The 17,526-nt window shown below is 44.4% G+C and overlaps 1 protein-coding gene across 2 annotated transcripts; it reads left to right on the top strand.

Moving 5' to 3' along the window:
- The first annotated feature begins 6,763 nt into the window (after window positions 1-6,763).
- Window positions 6,764-17,159, top strand: gpr37b (G protein-coupled receptor 37b). 2 transcript variants are annotated; one of them, XM_064342791.1, is made up of 3 exons: window positions 6,764-7,136; window positions 7,369-8,519; window positions 15,522-17,159. In XM_064342791.1, the coding sequence occupies exons 2-3, from the start codon at window positions 7,449-7,451 to the stop codon at window positions 16,365-16,367; spliced, it is 1,917 nt and encodes a 638-aa protein (XP_064198861.1). In that variant the 5' UTR covers window positions 6,764-7,136; window positions 7,369-7,448; the 3' UTR covers window positions 16,368-17,159. The 2 variants fall into 2 exon arrangements, with proteins under 2 accessions (XP_064198861.1, XP_064198860.1); XM_064342790.1 differs by having other exon boundaries at window positions 6,764-7,140.
- The last annotated feature ends 367 nt before the right edge of the window (window positions 17,160-17,526 follow it).

Below are 17,526 nucleotides of genomic sequence, written 5' to 3'. Positions count from 1 at the left end.
TGCGATTCACATTCTAATGCATATCTTGGGAAATTAGGAGTCCAACAGGTGGCAAGAAAATGCAGCCTACCTGAACTAAGAAGCAGTCTGTTAATGCAGCAGCTGTCTCAGCTAAACCCATGGTTGTCATCGGCCATATGTAAGGCTGGGTTAAAAAGATGGGTGAACGCACGGCGCAGTAATGATGTGCCAGTTTCTGTAGGACGAGATAATGACGTGCGAGGTGCCGTCGGCTGATGGCGGATGACTGACGCCGTGCGCCCGGCCACGTTTTTCCACTTTATAATGGCGCCGCGCGGCAGGCAGGGCCCCATCACCGGTGCAGTCATAAAAGTCCCCTCCGCATTAGCATAGCGCTGCCGGAGCAGCCTCTGCCAGGAGGGAAATCTCTCCCTGTCAGAACCTCTGCCCCGGCTTCGCTGCGTCGGGCTGGGCTTGTAATGAACAGAAGGCGCTGGAGCGAGACCTCGGGAGGCCTATGTCTTGTCAAAGACAGATCTTATAGAGGGTTCCGGAAGTTTTAGACTGCAGGCCTTTTTTTGGTCAACCGGCTGAGCTGTGTCCCTGACTATCAACTGACTCGTGGGGGTTTGAAAAACGATCTGCTGTTTTTGAAGCTTTAGCTCTAATTTTTTTCTTTTTCTTTAACAATGTAAGTTACAGCAGTTTAATTCTGAAAACAGCCTAGCAATCTGTTTTATAGCCCTGGACATGAGTCTTAGAGTCAGGTAATTGGAGAATCGACACAACCTTAAAGGCTTAAAGGCTAAGCTCAAGACAGGGTGATGTAGTATGCTGGTCAAAGGAGTGAAAACCACAATGGTACACAGCCAACAACAAAAAAAAAAGCTTCTTATGAAAGAAGTGTTTTTTTTTTGTTTTTTTTTTAAAAGGATAATGGCTTCTACATGATGGCTTTAACGTTTCAGACAAGGAGAAGGTTGGGTTTATCTACATGTTTATGTATTATTGATCGTGGTGACACAGTACAGGCACTCTCCTTCCACTTCTTTAGAGGTCTTGGATAGAGTGTATCGTGGTGCTAAATTCCATTTTATCACAAATGGCAAATCACTGACTCATCGCTGTCTTCTCTATGAATAGTCTGGTTTAACTTGACTAAATTTACGTAGTTTACTGTTCGCTCATATCTCAATTTATGAAGCCAATTTATAAAGCCAGTCTTCTGAAAGCTTCCTGGAATATGATCTATTAGCTTTCCAGTAATTTCTTTTTAAAATTTCTCAAACCTTTTACAGAACTTGGGAGATGGGCTTTTAAATACCATGCACCCAAAAGCTGGATTATTGTCCACTTTATCTAGCCATGTTAACACCGTATGATGATTTTAAATGTTCAATTGTAAATATCACGACTGCAGAGTGGAATACAGTCTCTCTTGTGACCTGTTTATATGTCCTGCCATTGTGTTTTTATAACCGTTTCAGTATGTCATGTCCCTCGTGAAATGAGCTGTCAGTCTGAATAGTGTTGTCTGTTTGTTTGTAATTAAATTATGTTCAGAACGGTGGTGCAGTTTCTCTGTGGTGCTCTCTCAGTGTCCACGTTTCCCCCGGGTACAAGCCTATATGCTGGAAGCTCTCTTATACCTGCCACTGAGGAAGCAATTTAACACACTTGACTAATCAGAAACACCTGTAGAGCCATTTATCCCCAAAACTTAATGGTGCCCTGAAATTGGGTATAAGAGGTACTGCAATCTCTGCACAACCAAAATGTATAAAAATACCCTTAAATAATAGCTTTAACCACATGTGAATTACAAAATCGTGGAGTACAGAGTCAAATCAAGAAAAAGGTCTGTTCCATTCATTATGGAGCTCACTATATGTCCTGTTTTTTATTTTTTTATTCTGGGTTATCTTTTTTTATTGCACTCCTGCAAAGTATGCTGTCTTGCAGCCATGTATTAAGGGTGCTGCGCAAGGGTGCTCTTTAAGAAAGTACTTATTTTTACTAGAACTTCGCCAATTAGTGTTTTTGAGCAATAGGCAAATCCCTCTCTTCTCTTCTGAGTAACTGTAGAGGAGTGGTGTGAGCAGCCTCTCTGGGCTGGAGAGATTGAAGGAGCACAGGGGCTATTTGGGTAGCGGGGGGTCCACTTTGCGCTTTCAGGCTCTTCGCCTTGGGGAGGTGGGGGGGGGGAGGGGGGCACAGCTTTCTCAGCTTTTTGGCAGATTGTTCTTGGTGTGCACGCAGAGGCCATCGATTAGGGCTTCACGCCGCAGTGCCTCCCAATAAACAGAACGCTCGCCGCGGCGCCGTGGTTACGGAAATGCGCTCAGAGCCACAGGGCTGCGGGTTTGCGTCCCGGGTGCAGCCCGCGCTGTCGAATCCTTACGACGGGCGCTTCTGTAATGCTTTACTGTGCATCCAGCCGCACTGATTTTAGCTTAAAGTGCGCAGTCTGTGGGACAGTGCGTCAGTTGTTGTGTACAAGCCCTGCGCTCATGCAGATGAGGTATTTCAAAGGCAAATGCGCTGCACAAGGTAGTGGAACATTGCTGAGTCTTTCTTGTCATTCTGCAGCTATTCCACTCTTCCTTCTACCAACGCCATGTTCGCACGCAAACCCTTCCCTCTGTGATGTAGCAAACTGTAGAGTAGTTTTGGAAAGACCTAAAGAATGAGTGTAACAGAGAAGTACTGCATAAATCAGCTTGAGCACGGCTGGATTTTTTTTTTTTACAGCAATGAGTCTCAGCTGTAAACTGGAAACAGCACAGAAGGGAACTTGGAGCTTTAATGCAAGAAATGACCTATAAGGCGCCTGTTAATTAGCTGTTGGTAAAAGGTGGCTTGTTCAGGTCATTTTGGGTTGCACAACTGGAAAAATTGAAGGAAATACGCAGAGCACAGAGAAGCTGGCTCTCTGGCGCACCCTCTGGTCAGAAGGTGCGTTTCAGACACTTTTCATTGAGGCTCAGGGGAGAATAATGGGCCTAATGGCTGCCAGGAACAGAGCAGCGATCCTGCGGAGTCGAGGGTCCGTGCAGGCCCCAGAATTTCGGCAGGGCCCAGCCGGAGCGGAAGCTTCCGGTCCGAGGGAGCGTGGAGAGGCGTCTGCCCTCAGCGTGGAGGCCCGGCGGAGAGGCAGAGAAAAACATCCGCCTGAACGATCCGCCCTCCATGCTTCTCTGCACACCCCAGGAAGACGGCATCCAATAATACAGCCCCCAGAGAGAGGTGTCAGTCAAACTGAAGGGGGTTGTGGGATGTCGGCATTTGGGTGTCCTACGTTGTCTTGGAGATACTGGTATTGTGGGCCAGTTTTGTACTGCTGCACAGTTGAAACTAAAAAAACACTGAAATACAATGAACATGCAATGCTAACTAGCCCTGCGATAGATTGGCGGCCTGTCCAGGGTGTAATCCTGCCTCTCGCCCAATGCACACTGGGGTAGGCTCTAGCACCCCCCGCGACCCTGTCCAGGATAAGCAAGGATAGAAAACGGATGGATGGATGCAATGCTAACTGCCCACATTTAAGGACGGGGTTATATTGGCTCTCCTGATGAATGGTGGGAGTGCAGTCATGCAAAATCAGCTCAAAAAAATGAGCTCATTCAGAATCACTCAAAAAATTTACTTTGTCTGTAAAGTGCTCACCACAGGCACAGACCGGGCCCAATAACGTCATGTTCATTGCAACATGTGGATCATTGGCTGACAATGACCAGGTACTGTACACACAGCAGGAGGACAGAAATTGCTTTCTCCTGCCAAGATAATGGGGGGGTTTCTTGTGGTCAGGAATATTCCTTGTATTATGACTACATTAAGAACTCATAAAGAGAGACAGATTGTCTGCAAAACACCAGTTATCAGTGACATACGCTGCTCCTTCAGTAGATGCAAACGATGCAATATATTATACTTTTCAGCCCGATAGTTGCTGCTACACAAGCAAGTGCATCACAGGAGTGCACACACTCGGACAGTAACACGCTGTCCATATGTGATGGCGGTAGCGTTGAACTGAGGGACACAACTGGTACTTAAAAAAAGAAATAAACACGGTTTTGGTAATTTGGTGGACTTGAGTAAATCTCACACATGCCAATTTCAGCACCCTTTCTGTTTGCTTTCTCTTTACTTAAATAGACCTGCTGTTCAAGGGTGTGAAAAATAACCAACAGCGTGATTGATGTTGAAAGGCTATGGGTCTTTCGGTGTTGGATAACTTCCACATCAGATTTATAGCACCCTGGCATTCTCTGCAGGATTGCCTAGTAATGAGCTTTTCAAACAGAGAAGGAAATTGATAAGGCAAAATCCTGCCCTGCTTTGTGCCTAATAGACTGATAAATGAGCTTCTGGAAGAATGAATGGTTGAGCTGAGAATGCACACAAAGGATATTGGGTAATGACGTTTTTGTAGGGACTGCAATTATTCTACCGCCTGCCCTCAACGCGAGTTTTTCTCATTATTCTCTGACCCGTTGGTTTAAATGAATTTGAACAGGTGCTCCGGGGTACTTTGAAATTTAAGAGGAGCGGCGATGATGTGTTTGTCGACAGCGATAGCACATAAAAACAAACAAACAAACAAACAGCAAAGTGGGGGCACTTGCGGGGAGAGATGTGTCTGTCACAGTCTCAGAGACGCTGTCTGTGCTCGTCTGCTGATGTATAACCTCATCTACATCCTCTGGCTCTCGCAGCAGTCGAGCGAGATGATTGATGGAGGCGTGTGTCAGAGAGAGACAGCTGCCCAGTGAGCCGCGCGCGCTTGCCCAGTTAGCGATGCAAACGCTCAGGTTGTCTACAAAGCTCTTAGCATCCGAGCTTGTGGATTTAACGGCCTGTTTTAGTTGCTGTGTGTGTCTTCAATTATCCCTCTAAACGTTTGACTGACTTAAAAAATACACGTCTGCACAATGGTAGCAATCACGTTCTGGGGCAATTTATCAAACAGAATCTGTTTTCTCTATTTTATGATGCATTATCATCCATTTTGTCTTATTTTTTTTGGTTTGCCATTTTTAGACACTGTTTTTCATAGATTTTTTTTGTTTCATGCTATTTGTTTCATGTTGCTATATATATTTGGAATATTGTCTTTCTATGAACAATTAAGGATGTTCTCCTTGATACAACTGCACTACTTTCCCTTTCCTTGCTGTTCCATTCACTGCTGCCAGAGGGCGCTTATGGGTTAAGAGAAGCTTTAACTTTCCCTATGTACTATGTAGCTGCATGGGTGGAAAATTACATTTTTTTTTATTTTAAGAAAAGCACGCATTAATTATTCATGTCCTCCCATGTATGTTACAGGGCTGTAAGTTCTGCAGGGGATTTTCCTGGTCGTTGGGGCATGCATATTACATGTACTTCATGTTTGCTTCTTGGTCATAAAACTTTGGCTTGCTGGGTACAAGGCTCACCAAGGACTGCCGATGTTGTGCTTGTGAATTAATTCCTATCGGACTGAAGACCCGCCTCTTCATTACACACCATGACACCCATGGCCCTCTTTAGCTATCCTCTTCCTTCTTGACTTTCCTTCTGCAATTGTAATGTTGTAGGCATATACGTTAGCTGTGTAATTGTATTTACTTTGTTAGTTTAAACTTTTGTGCTGCTGAGAGTGAGATCCACTCCTGAGCTTTTGGTGGCTCTATACTCTCTACGAAATTTCATATTTAGTATTTTAGTTTAGTCACTCTTGGTTTTACTTTAGTTATTGCCCCTCTCCTTTTTTTTCTTCTTCTTCCTCTTCTTTTTTCTCCCTCCGCAATGCAATCGCACAACGGGCCAGCACATTCGGTGCCCTCTCTTGGGCCCTATCCAATGCCAAGGCCCCTAAAAACTTTCCCCATCAAGTAAGCCATGACAGACTCTTTAACACTATGAAACCAAGCCAATATACTGTATTACACCTTATTTCCTACCAGAGATTTCACTAAATAAAAAAATAAAATGAATTCACAGGTGAATGGGGTCTAAGACTGTGAATTGAAAAAAATGGTATGGTAACTTAACAGTCTGAAAGTTTTTTAGTTTAGTCTAATAGAAGCATAACTTAGCTAAAAGATGGATTTACACATTAATGATAGATCCGAGTTCTGTGTGCAAAACATGAGGGGAAAAGTTTAGTCAACATTACCAATGAAGAGAGCCAAACTTCAGCTTTTCTCATGGCACTGACTTTGGGGCCCTGCCCCTGACCTCCTTGAACTCACAGTCTCATGATAACTTTGAGGAGACCTGACCACATATTGTACATCATGCCTGGCTGTCTATTGAGCAAAGATGTAAGTTGCCTGTCAGCACTGGCTTGAAGTCAGTTATGCATTTTTGTTCAAAGTGTTCTTATCTGTTGTATAGAGTGTTTCGGGCCAATTTCTGCCCAAAATGTTTTGGCCCCTTTGGTCCCAATCGCACTACAATTAAAAAGCTGCTGCAATTAATCGTTTTTTTTTTTTTTTTTTTTGGTAAGAGATTGTCGTTCACCTGTCAAATAATGCGAATTAATTTGTCAAGTGCATCCACGATAACATTCTTATAATAATTATTTCTAGCTTTTTATAAATAGGCTTAAAGATTATCTTAATATTGTCTTATAGCGTGCTTGTTCAAAATTTTCCAAACGTGGTTTGTTATTTATTTGTAATATATAGACTATGCATTTATTTTTATTTTGGGCGAAATCGATTCCGATCTGGCGCGCTTCTTTCGTTGTGGCAGCGTTATTTACGAAAAAATAATATATTTGTGGTGCGGTGGGCGGGTGTGGTAGGCAGCCAGCTACGGTGGTCTGTAGAGCTCGTCCTGACGGATTTGCTTTGACAGATCCGGGTTAGCCGCTAGGAGAACCCATTTTCTTGCTCAATCCTCACCGAGGCGCGCATATCGCAGGCACATACAGACCGGAGACCGCAGAGCGTGCGGCACCTCCCTGGCCATCTCTCTTACCATCTCCAGGCTCCAAACACCCGAGGACCCGATAACTGACACGGCGCTGTTCCGGCACTTTCCTGCCAGACAACACTGCGGAAACTTCCTGCCTGCACGCCAAGGAGTTTGAAATGCGACTATCTTGTCATCGGTCAACCTGTTTACAGCCACTGACATTGTTTTCCTGGCACGGAAACGTCTACGAGAACACTTCAGTCAGTAAGAAACCCGAACTCTAAGCAAGTTTAATGACACAATCCAAGGTTGTATGAATAAGAAAAAAATTGTAGTGCGTTTGCTATTTATATGAATTGTACGTGGATTAAAATATATAGCCCGCGACAGTCATGGTTACGGAGCAACATCAGTGGCTGTTGGGGAATGGTCTTTGTTGCACGTGAATGATGACTTGAGCTTTGACATTGTTTCTTTTCTTGGGCTACATAGATGCGGTCTCAATGGGCAAGTACCTTTGGAGAACAGCATCCACTTAATCCGAGATACCCAAACATTACGAGAGTTGAACAATGCAGGTGTTAATTTTGAGAGTGATATTTTTCCTAGCATTTAATGTAGCGGTGCAAACGCACAGACATGATGATAAATTAAGGACTAATGTCGTTCCGAAAAACTACAACTACAATGTCACGCATAGAAATTTGCACAAAACCATCTCAGAAAATGGTCGGAGATGGCACCGAGCGTACAGGAGAGTAATCACTGAGAAGGACACTACAAGGGGACACGCTACAGGTGTGTCCTCGTGGGACGCCATCAAGACTTTGGTGCAAGACATAAACGCAACTTCTTTTAAGATGAAAATGATCGCAGAAGATAAAACCAAACCCCATGGATACAAACACGAAGTGCATTTAAACAGATCTGAAACGGAGACGACGAAAAACCATAGAGAGTCTCGGAGGCGAAGGAAAGAAAAGTTTAATTCTCAGACGGCCGCTGCCATGGAAACAATAGGTGATGGATACAGTTCCTCTAAGACTCCTTCAGGGAACAAGCTGGGAGGACGCGAGAGGAACCACAGACGCAAAAGAGGCACAATAGACGACCAGAATAAATCCGTTAAGAATGAAATAAAAAAGCATAATAAAAAGAACCTCCTCAGCTCACAGATAGAAACTTCACCTGATGCCTCTCTCGCCATGTGGGAACCGATTCCCCTACCTCTGGCCCTTAACCAGTCCACTGATTTTCCATTCAATACTGGAAATTACGAATTATTTACTTTACCGGACGGTGACCTTGGGGAAATAACCCCACTGATCCCCCTTAACACGCGGGGGAAGAGAAACTGGATCAGAAACCCTTTTTACCCCGTAACCAATGAATCATATGGAGCGTACGCCATAGTGTGTGTTTCTGTGATTATTTTCGCTGTGGGGATCATCGGAAACATTGCAATCATGTGCATCGTATGTCACAATTACTACATGAGGAGCATCTCCAATTCGCTTTTAGCCAATCTGGCCTTGTGGGATTTTGTCATCATTTTCTTTTGCTTGCCCCTGGTGATTTACCACGAGGTGACGAAAAACTGGTTGCTGGGGGAGTTCTCCTGTAGGATCATACCATACATCGAGGTAATTCCTTTAAGTATACATTTTGTTTGGTTGTTGTGAGTCGGTTGTGTTTGGTTTAAAAGCTGAAACAAAATAAACAGGAAACTGCTCTAATATCCCATATTACGCAGTTTCCTTTTACCCACTAAGTGATGAAAATGCAGATGTGTTAGAAGTGAAGGGCATCACCTGTTAGAATGGTAGCTGCTTCATGGGTGTGGCTAAAAAGGTGATATTTAAATAGAACAGACAAGCAAACAAACATACTGTACTGTATTTAAGGATATATGGTATAAATATTTAATAAAGCATATGAAGCATGTGCTTTCAGTCATCCACACATCCATAGCAAATACATGTGCTCTCTCTCTCTCACGCACACACACACACTCTACAATTAGGCAAATTGAACACACACTCCACAAATACATGTATAGCCTACATCGTCAGAGGAAAGCAGCCAGACTTAAACTAAAGCATGTAGGGCAATGCTTCTCTGGGGAGAAAAAAAAAAAAAACTGGTCAAGGGAAAATGACCCTGCAGATGATGATCACATTGTTACAATTTAGCAATGATGCTTGTGCAATGCTGCAGTATACATTACAGTGCAAGTCTGACAAACAAGGAGAGAAGTGACAGTTTGGAAACATGGACAAATCGCAGGTCTGGTGTTGATAGCAGCTTTTCGGTACCTTAAAGGGCTAGCACACAGACAAAAGCACAAGGTCTGTCCATTAGGCCTTTGGCAAGGCTGATTACAGCAGGGGCTGAGAAAAGCACCAGATTTTATTCAGCTCCGATAGTCAATTGGCTGACCACAGGATTTGTGGCAGCTTTTGATGTTGAATGAGTGTTTAACAATGATGGCAAAGTCCAATTAGGTAAAACAATTCTGAGGGTGAAAAAAGTTTGCTCAGTTTACCAGAAACTAATTAAGCGGGAGCTTTGTGTGCTGTACAAAAGGCTGGAGGAGTCGGGTCTGCCCAAAGGAAGATAATTGCTTTCATGCATCGCAGTTTCGTGTTTGTATTGTTTTTTTTTAGCTTTGTTATTGTAATCTTGCTGGCTAAGTTAAAACAAGGCTTATCAATGCAAGAGAGGGATTACCGCAAGTAGTGTGTTCTAATTAGAATAGCATGCCCGTACATTTGCTGAAATCTAAAGCAGGCCTACTGCAGACCTCGGCTTCTGAGATTGTGTAAATCTTCTTAGAGAGGATATTTAAAAAGCGTCCTTCTGTCTGATTCCCATGTTACAGCATGGAGGTTCTCATGCTCGGTGGCAAGGAAATGCCTATTAGAAAATCCGTCCTGAACCTTTCAGTGAACTGTGCGGTCCAAGGGTGAGGTAGTGAAGGGCGACCATGAGACTCAGTTAGTGTGTTGGTGTCAGGCTGATAGTTATCTGGACCTCTGATTTTCTGAGAAGGCTAATAAGATGGAAATGACACTCAAAAATTGTTGTCATTCTGAGTAATAGATGCTTATACATAACATTGTTTTTCATTTGAAAGCCAACGGCTGGTAATGAGGATTTGTATTGGAGCCATTTAACTGTGAGATTTGTGTTTTATTTAGAAATGGTGGCTCTATTGCTTCTTAGATAGCTGTGTGCAATTTAATTTGCATATTTGCTATTTTCATTCCACTGTTGTCTATAGTACCCCATGAATATATACATAAATACAAAGTAATAATAATAATTATAATTGGGCACAGGAAAGATGTGTGTGTGGAGATCACACACTGACTGAACTTTAGGGTCTCCAGTGTCACTGTTGCCGGTTCTGCCACTTTGTGTGACAAAGTGTGGCCTCCCTCTCAAGAGTAGTAAACAGACCCTTGACTCCGACACCCACTCCCCTCCAGGGCAACTTCATTCAGACCTAAACCTGCTCTCAAGTTGCTTTCCTAGATAGTTTTACCATTTGTATGTATTGATGATCCTTTCAAAACCACAAGATCCCAGCTGGAATTTTGGGCCTCAACTGCTTCAGGCTGTGAGACCACACCCACTATATGTGTTATCTCAAGTAACAAACCCCCTTATTTCCTCCTTCCTCCTTCCCAAACCCCCACTTCAGCGTATTATTAAATTACGGCATCACACGGCCTAAGATGGTAACTACAGATTATAAATTTAAAAAATGAGATTCAATTTGATATGTAGAAACTGCATCGCCGCATGACTCGAGACCAAGCCAAGGTGTTGTCTCACTTGCTAATCTGAAAGAGACGCTACACACCGCTGCGAGCAGCCGCTAGTTTACACACTGCAGCTTCCCCCGTGTTTTCCACGCCGGAGTGAGAGTCGAAGTGAATGTGTGTGGGGCTGCCCGAGAGGAGATGTGCATTAAGGGCTGGAGCGTTGAGTTAATGTGACTGAGGAGCGCGCAGGGCCGATCTGGCCCTCGGGGCTGACGTTAGCGCGCCCGCTCCTCAGGGAGACGCTGAAGGCAGCCCCCGGGCAGCATTACTCCCCCTGTGATGTAACAGGGAGTGAAAACACTGCCTGACCCCAGAAGCAGAAGCAGCAGCAGCAGCAGCGGCGGCGGTGTCAGCGACGCTGTCATCAGAGACCAGAGGCTGGTGACGACAGCGCAGCCAAGACGGCGGGCGTCTCCTGAGAGGCAGGGGCCGCGCCGTAACGGGGTCAGAGTCTGGCTGCCTCCAAAACAGAGGGAAGGGATTGGCTATCGCTTAAATGGAGGTTGAATATTGACACTTCTTAAACAGGGGCTGACTCTCACTGTCTGTAAATGAAGGAGAGAGTTCTATGGTTTTTAAAACGGGTACAGAGCCTCGCTGGCCTTATATTACAAGTATGGTGGATCTGCAGGCTTCACACGTCTGTGTGCAGGAGTGTATCACATGTCCTGCTATTTTTTTAAAAAAATGTGTCCTAAGTTTTGCATCTTCAGTTTCGTTTAGATCCATTATGGCTGCAGTGTACGGTTGCGTAGTCAGGGTCTGAGCATGTAACTCAGAGACTGAAAGATCAAGTCCTAGGTGGGGCACTGCCGTTGTACCCTTGAGCAAGGCAATTAACCTCAGTAGCTCCAGTGAATGTATACCTGGGCAAATAAGCAGCCTCTGGATAAGGGTGCCTGCTAAGCAGATGGATTATATAATTAAATAAAGAGCCTGCATGTCACTGAATGAGCTGGCACAGGGAGCCCATATTCACATAAGCAGAAGTTCTTCCTTTGAGTCCCGAAATCTGTCAGTACATTATGAGCATGTCAGTCCACATTTTACACAGGTGCACACATATACAGACAGGCAGCCATTTAGGCAGGCATGCTCATATTCATATTCATACACGCAGATACAAAACAAACACACACACACACACACACAGGCAAGCAGGAATGCATTCTCAGCCATATCAAGGTACATGTACATACACACAGTCAATCAGGCAGGCCAACATTTCCTCATGCACCGTTGTGGAGAGGCATACACACACACACACACACACACAAACACACACACAAACGCAAACACACATGACTTGACTTGCCCGCATTCCAGATGGGGTGCCAGACTGGCCCTCTCTCACTCGTCACCTGCAGTGCCTCTCCGCACGTGCTCACTTTGATTCACGCAGACACGCGGCGAGGAGACTGACAAAGTACGCTCCGAGAGGGAGGCGGAGCCGTTGACCTGATTATTTCTGCCACGTTGTTGCCAGTGAATAACACATCATTTGCAGGCTTCTGAATAATTCAGTGGAGAATTAGTGCCGGTTAATTATTCATTGGATCTTAATCATTATTTTCCATTTCTGTGTGAAATGGCAATTTGTTATAGTGCAAACTGTACTTCCATGAAAACTTAAGCAAGCGTTTAGAAAATCCACATTTAGAAGGCTTAGACTTTCAATTTAGTGTTTGAGTCCTTCATAGCCTGCATAGCACTTCTGCACCCTACATTTGTTAAACAAATTGAATTTGTAAATGATGGATGAATGCAATGCTTTTTAAAACATACTGTTTTCTGCAGTTTTGTCAATGTAATTATAACATTCAAGTTTGAAATTAACCCCAACAGACCTTGGGGTTAATAATCCAGGTGATTCTGCCATTTTTTTAAACTATTCTTTTTTTTGGTTGCCATTATCAGAATCTGATTATAAGGTATTGAAGCATGTGATGCACTGCTTACAGAAGTGACATGAATCCCACTGTAACAAACACAGTTTGGGAATAACTAGGCTCTGTTTTGCGTGTAGAAATATGTCATATTCCATTACATTACAGGCATTTTGCAAGCGCTCTTATCCAGCGTGACTTACACAACTTTTACATAGCATTTACATTGCCCTATATTCCAACAGTTATACTAGTAAATGTAGGAGAATATATGAATAGTAAAGTATGTATTTTATTAAACAAATAGTAGTTGTCCTCAATTGGGTCTATTGCAAGAAATAAAAAATCCCCAGCCCTAGAAAGTGCACTTTCATCCCCTGAACCATTATCTACGTCACCAGAATGAAGTATGGCTTGAAGTACCTGTTCTATCAATTATTGTTTTTTTTTTGGAGGCATGTTTCTGAGGTATTACACATCCAGTGAAATGTCTTCTAAGAGCTGTGTGTGTGTGTGTGTGTGTGTGTGTGTGTGTGTGTGTGTTCAGCTGGTACTATAGTTGGTGACGAAACAGGAAAAACAGAGCAAAATGTACTCATAGTGTTCAAACGCAACCCTGCAACGTATGGAAAACAAACACTCCTTAAGCTTGATTTATAAAGCTTAATTCATAAACACCAGAAATATCAACATGGGTTCATGTGTTTTCAGAGTGGTCCCTGTCTCTGGTTTGTTTTTTTTTATGCCTATATCTATTCAAACACAGACATGAGTTATTAGTCAGGGACTTCCATCAGGCCCAACATGGCTGCCCGGATTCACCCTGACGCAGGCCAGGTATTAAACTCACATTAATAACAAGTGCCTACATTATGTTGAGCAGCACTTAATCAAACAATTAATGGAGCGTAATTACAGCAAACATTAGGGAAATCGGCGTCGCTGCCTGCCGTACTTAAAGGCTGGAATGGATGAATTGCATTCATAATGCCGTAGTCTGTCATCCTGACCTCAGACGTTCAAGTGGCTGGTCACGTATAATATCCCCTGTGATTTTGGAGCACTATTCCAGGGTCAACCTTCAGCTGTCGCACAGTGTTGCTATACCACAAAAAATAATCTACTACTCTCAATTAGAGTAGAAAATAAGAATAAATGACTGCAGAGTAACGTTTAGCTGTAAGGAGAGTCAGAGCTATAATCACAGTTTTTTTTTTAGTTTGAAGTACATCTCTCTCCTGGAAGCCAGATGAAAGCATTCCCTGCTGTCTCTGACAGTGTTTCGCGCTGGTCCTGCCCAGCCTTCAGTTAATGAAATATTCAGTGTGTTTACACCTTTCCTCTGCCAGAGTGCATACGGAACAGGCGTCTGAATGCAGAGCCGGTCAGCCTGTAACACGTACAGCTCTGAATACTGTGAGGATTTGTGTACTCCGCATTGGGGGTGCCCATAGCCAAGGCAGTCGCACAGATTAGTTTCACATTTGGTCAAACATTCAGTGTGACCTCCCACAGCACATATAGTTTCTTCATGAACATAATGACTGCACAAAGACCTGCAGTTCTTTATGACAGTTCTTTGTAATATTTGACCAGACTGTACTGAAATGTGTTGTGTAACCAAAACATCTTGTGGAAACTTGATAATGCTTCAGCCATAGCGAAGCACATTTATGACCGCTTTGTGCAGCTGTATTGCCATGTTCATGAAGGGGCTGTGTGCACTTTATGAAGGTGTTATGATGTTTTACATCATGTAAAGGCGTACAGACAGTACCCCACCAGTGGAATACAAACTTAGTTAACCACAATTCCATGCTCAACTTCCTGGACTGAAATTTGGTGGAATGGTGCAATTTCTGCCTGTTCATAATCCCACGTGGCTCAACACAGCTGTAACACAGTTATTTAATTTGTAATTCTCTGTTGATATTCAATATCTCTTATTTTGTCTTGCACTATGTTCTGCGCTTGTCAGTTCTTTTCGACTTTTTTGACTGCACACTATTTGTGGCTCCTGTGAGCTTCAGTATAGCTCTAGTGCCCATTCATAATTTATGTTACTTTTGAAACTAGTCACCAGAAAGTGGGTATATAGTGCAGTTTACCAAAGGTTCAAAAAGAACGTCTGCATCCCATGCAAAGACAGCCTTCCTTTGCAGCACTGCTTTTATGGGAAGTATGCATGTCAAAGTATGACCTCTTTTCTGCCAAAAAGTTTGTTTCAGTTGAGGTCTTGCATACTGTACATAAGGGAAGTGCTTTCGACTGTAGCTGTTGGTCTTTCAAGTGCATTGCCTGAACAGAAACATAATAGAAACCACATCCTTAAGCTTGTTCTTGAATTCAAAATATGCGCTCAGATCTGACTTCAAAATCAGTGTCTTTCTTTTAGAATTAGCGTCTTTTGTGACACCATTCTTTTTGGTAACAAGCCTAGGCAGCAAATGGATTGAAATTCCCTATCACAAGCATTCTGTATATAGTCCAAGATGTCCTTGCAATGTCATGTAATGTTCTGTTGTATCCCAAAAAATAGAAAAGCTAAGTGCACATTGCAAAAAATATCAGTCTTCACTGAATCAACATCCATTTGTTTGAGCTCACATACTGACAAAACACTTGTCAGTCAATCAGACCTTCATCAGTGCTGGAAGGTACAAGTCACATACACAGATGTTAATTCAGTGTAGATTGATGTTTTTTGTAGTGCAGAGTTCCCTTGTGTATGTTTTTCTGACTCATTCATGGCTCTACACACCTGCAGCCTGTGTTGAATGGTTCTTTGACTGTGCGCAACAGCATTTAAAAAAAAATTGTCTGGTTGCGTTCCAGGTCGCTCCATTTTGTTTGTCTAGTTTTGTTGTTTCCTGTCATTAGCGTTCCCTGTGGTTAGTGTCAGGTTAATTTGGTGCTCGTGTCCCTCCAGGTGGCCTCCCTGGGCGTGACCACGTTCACGCTGTGCGCGCTCTGCATCGACCGTTTTCGGGCAGCGACCAACGTGCAGATGTACTATGAGATGATCGAGAACTGCGCCTCCACCACGGCCAAGCTGGCGGTCATCTGGGTGGGGGCACTCCTGCTGGCCCTGCCCGAGCTTATCATCCGCCAGCTGGCCACGGAGGACGGGGAGCCGGGCGACAACGGCGGCGGCGGCGGCGGCGGCGGGGGGGCCCGCGAGCGCTGCGTGGTGCGCATCTCCACCGAGCTCCCGGACACCGTCTACGTGCTGGGGCTGACGTACGACGGGGCGCGGCTCTGGTGGTACTTCGGCTGCTACTTCTGCCTGCCCACCCTCTTCACCATCGGCAGCTCGCTGGTGACGGCGCGCAAGATCCGCCGGGCCGAGAAGGCCAGCGTCCGCGGCAACAAGAAGCAGATCCAGCTGGAGAGCCAGATGAACTGCACGGTGGTGGCGCTGGCCATCCTGTACGGCTTCTGCGTCATCCCGGAGAACGTCTGCAACATCGTCTCGGCCTACATGGCGGCGGGCGTGCCGCGGCGCACCCTGGAGCTGCTGCAGCTGGTCAGCCAGGCGCTGCTCTTCTGCAAGTCGGCGGGGACGCCGGTGCTGCTCTTCTGCCTGTGCCGGCCCTTCAGCCGCGCCTTCCTGGACTGCTGCTGCTGCTGCTGCGAGGAGTGCGGCGCCGCCAAGTCCTCGGCCGCCACCAGCGACGACAACGACCACGAGTGCACCACCGAGCTGGAGCTGTCGCCCTTCAGCACCATCCGCCGCGAGATGTCCGCCTACGCGTCCGTGGGAACGCACTGCTGAGCGCCCGCCGACCCTCAAACCCCGTCCACCTGCCCCAGCCCACCAACGCCACATTCCCTCCCCCCGTCACGATGGCGCTTGCGTGTGGTGTCAATCATTGCCACGAGGTGAACTGATCAATGTGCTTGAAGCACTTTGATTGGCTCAGTCCGCCGAGTGGCGGAACGTGCATGGTAGCTCCGCCTACTGCTGTGGTCCGTGACATCACCGTGCCATGCACTGTACCCTGTACAGTACCTGCACACTGTTTACCGTAGAGTAGAGGTCTGTACACATCATACACTTTCTCTCATATATCTACTGCCATTATATATACACAGTACAGTACATATACATATCGTGTAGTAGTTTTTTAAAATTCCATAGTCATTAACATATCAGTTATTACATTTTTTTAATTACCGTTTTTTGCACTCCCCCATTTTTTTGCCCCTCCCCCATTTTTTTGTTGGGTATTACTTTGTTTTTATCGCAAGTGTCTTACGTCTCTGCATTGTATTGAAAGTAATATATTGAAAATGGCTGGTTGTAGTGTATTGTGGGTTTTTTTTTTCTTTCTGATAACAGTGATTCTTGTGAATCAGTTGAAAAGTATGTTTAGCTCCCTTGCTATGTGAGTATATTCTTCACTATAAACAAATTGATGTTTGTATTTGATAGCAGAAAATTGTACCAGTATGCTTTGGGCAGTCTGCACACTCACTTGAGTGTTTTTGTAATTATTATTATTATTATTTTAGTCAAGAAATGTCACTTTAATAAAAAAGGAAACTATGAATTTGAGTTTAAAAATGTGCTCATTCAGTTGATTTAACGTACCAGTCTAAGGTGTTTTATTTTCATGCTCAAGGTCACTGTCAGGGAGGACAACCAGGGGTACATTATCCCGGGCCCTGGAGGGGGGGTCAATGGTCTGTGAACTTGTCGTAAATATTATTGTCTTGGGCCCGAGAATAATATAGTAATATGATTTTGTCTTCCGGGCCAGGGAATGTAATCTGGAAGCCCTGTTCCTGTGCATTTACATGAACCTTTTTCGCCTTGTGGACCTCAATGAGGAATTAATGAATGGTTCATATTTTACATTTATCATAACTGAATTTCCAAAAAATTATGTTCACACAACACATGCCCCTGAGATGTGATGTCTTGCCATCAG

This window comes from Anguilla rostrata, chromosome 7 (genome assembly GCF_018555375.3).
Source record: "Anguilla rostrata isolate EN2019 chromosome 7, ASM1855537v3, whole genome shotgun sequence".
Lineage (NCBI taxonomy): Eukaryota > Metazoa > Chordata > Actinopteri > Anguilliformes > Anguillidae > Anguilla > Anguilla rostrata.
The sequence above is the reverse complement of the archived record's forward strand: the minus strand, read 5'-3'. Positions and strand labels throughout refer to the sequence as shown.

Excerpts from the sequence above, each read along its gene's own strand:
- gpr37b (XM_064342791.1), top strand. The coding sequence starts at position 7,449 with ATGCAGGTGTTAATTTTGAGAGTGATATTTTTCCTAGCATTTAATGTA. Across the intron at positions 8,520-15,521 it reads GGATCATACCATACATCGAG|GTGGCCTCCCTGGGCGTGAC; the intron begins GTAATTCCTTTA and ends GTGTCCCTCCAG.